Source organism: Penaeus monodon, chromosome 37 (genome assembly GCF_015228065.2).
Source record: "Penaeus monodon isolate SGIC_2016 chromosome 37, NSTDA_Pmon_1, whole genome shotgun sequence".
Taxonomy (NCBI): domain Eukaryota; kingdom Metazoa; phylum Arthropoda; class Malacostraca; order Decapoda; family Penaeidae; genus Penaeus; species Penaeus monodon.
In genome coordinates, this window is record NC_051422.1 from 33,975,572 (window position 1) to 33,978,071 (window position 2,500).

The 2,500-nt window shown below is 51.2% G+C and overlaps 2 protein-coding genes across 5 annotated transcripts in view; one reads left to right on the forward strand and one right to left on the reverse strand.

Moving 5' to 3' along the window:
• LOC119596350 (cytochrome b ascorbate-dependent protein 3-like) overlaps positions 1-2,500 on the reverse strand; it is a 97,818-nt gene that overhangs the window by 92,867 nt on the left and 2,451 nt on the right. The window lies entirely within an intron of this gene.
• The window catches only part of LOC119596277 (proteoglycan 4-like), a 10,497-nt gene continuing 8,746 nt past the window's right edge, over positions 750-2,500 (forward strand). Inside the window, exon 1 of the mRNA XM_037945441.1 lies at positions 750-1,454. Coding sequence (XP_037801369.1) covers positions 750-1,454 — 705 coding nt within the window. The remainder of the gene's footprint in view (positions 1,455-2,500) is intronic.

Consider the following 2,500-nt stretch of genomic DNA (forward strand, 5'->3'; position numbering starts at 1 on the left):
TAACTATCTATCTACTTATCACATATCTATCTATCTATCTATCTATATTCATATAACTAATTTGAGTAAGATCCGAGGTCAAGAGAAACACCCCGACAAAAAGGCAACCAGACAACCAGACAGCCAGGCAACCAGACAGCCAGGTAACCAGGCAACCAGACAACCAGACAACCAGACAACCAGACAACCAGACAACCAGACAGCCAGACAATCAGACAACTAGGCAACCAGACAGCCAGGCAACCAGACAGCCAGGCAACCAGGCAACCAGGCAACCAGACAGCCAGACAACCAGACAACCAGACAGCCAGGCAACCAGGCAACCAGACAGCCAGGCAACCAGACAGCCAGGCAACCAGACAGCCAGGCAACCAGACAGCCAGGCAACCAGACAGCCAGGCAACCAGACAGCCAGACAACCAGACAACCAGACAACCAGACAGCCAGGCAACCAGACAGCCAGGCAACCAGACATCCAGGCAACCAGACAGCCAGGCAACCAGACAGACAGGCAACCAGACAGCCAGGCAACCAGACAGCCAGGCAACCAGGCAACCAGACAGCCAGGCAACCAGACAGCCAGGCAACCAGACAGCCAGGCAACCAGACAGCCAGGCAACCAGACAGCCAGGCAACCAGACAGCCAGGCAACCAGACAGCCAGGCAACCAGACAGCCAGGCAACCAGACAGCCAGACAACCAGACAGCCAGACAACCAGACAGCCAGGCAACCAGGCAACCAGACAGCCATGCAACCAGACAACCAGACAACCAGACAGCCAGGCAACCAGACAGCCAGACAACCAGACAGCCAGGCAACCAGACAGCCAGGCAACCAGACAGCCAGGCAACCAGGCAACCAGGCAACCAGACAGCCAGGCAACCAGGCAACCAGACAGCCAGGCAACCAGGCAACCAGGCAACCAGACAGCCAGGCAACCAGACAGCCAGGCAACCAGACAACCAGGCAACCAGGCAACCAGGCAACCAGACAGCCAGGCAACCAGACAATCAGACAACCAGGCAACCAGGCAACCAGACAGCCAGGCAACCAGGCAACCAAACAGCCAGGCAACCAGGCAACCAGACAGCCAGGCAACCAGACAGCCAGGCAACCAGGCAACCAGACAGCCAGGCAACCAGACAGCCAGGCAACCAGACAGCCAGGCAACCAGACAACCAGACAGCCAGGCAACCAGGCAACCAGACAGCCAGGCAACCAGGCAACCAGACAGCCAGCAACCAGGCAACCAGGCAACCAGACAGCCAGGCAACCAGACAGCCAGGCAATCAGACAGCCAGGCAACCAGACAGCCAGGCAACCAGGCAATCAGACAGCCAGACAACCAGGCAATCAGACAGCCAGGCAACCAGACAGCCAGGCAACCAGACAGCCAGGCAACCAGACAGCCAGGCAACCAGACAGCCAGGCAACCAGACAGCCAGGCAACCAGGCAACCAGGCAGACGACAAACAGGCAGAGTAAGACTGACCTCCCCCCTCCCCCTCCCTCCCTCCCTCCCTCGCTGCGCCTGCCCAGCGCCTCAAGTCTGGCGGAGCTTAATATAAACCAAGAAGTTCATTAATAACCTTGAGTGATTAAAATTAGGCGGGGATTCACGTGATTGAGTAAGGGCAGGTGCGTGCGTGTGTGTGTGTGCGTGTGTGTGTGTGTGTGTGTGTGCGTGTGTGTGTGTGTGTGTGTGAGTGTGTGTGTGTGTGTGTGTGTGTGTGTGTGTGTGTGTGTGTGTGTGTGTGTGTGTGTGTGTGTGTGTGTGTGCGTGTGTGTGCGTGTGTGTGTGTGTGTGTGTGCTTGTGATCGTATCGTGTTGCACCCTGTTCAAGAATACGTAAGGAAGAAAAAATGTAATAATGTCAGAGAGGTAAAAACGCAAAACGTGTTTAAACGAGGGGACAGATTAAAAAAAAGAGGAATAAGAATAAGAATAAGAAGAAAGAGAAGAAGAAGAAAAATGACGAAGGAAAAACAATGAAATAGCAAAAGAAGAAGAACAGAAGGAAACAGCATGACTGATTAACAGAACGCATAGGGCGAATCAACAACAACAACACACACAAAATACTAAGTAAAAATGACAATAAAACAATAAAGGCGAAGAAATAGAGACGAGCTTCCCCAGCGGCTTACGTCACGGAGCTTAAGCGCAACGCTCAGTGAGGAAACAAGGTAATGAACTCAGAGGTACTGCGGACTTAAAAGAAAAAAAAATCGTATAAAAAACGTTTATTTTGCTTTATGAAGACGTAACGTTATTGCTTTTCTTGTTTATTATTCTGAGTATTTCTTTGTATATTATTTTGGTAATATCATGTTATCACTTTCCTGGTTTCCGCTGGTTGTGTTTTGTAAGGGAATGATACATCTCTTAATACTATCTTTCTCTGCTAATTTGTTATTCCTGTCTTCATATCTGGAATTTCTTGAGCAGAACATGTGACGAAGTAAATACGCGAGGCTTGTTTACGCCCCCGGAAAACT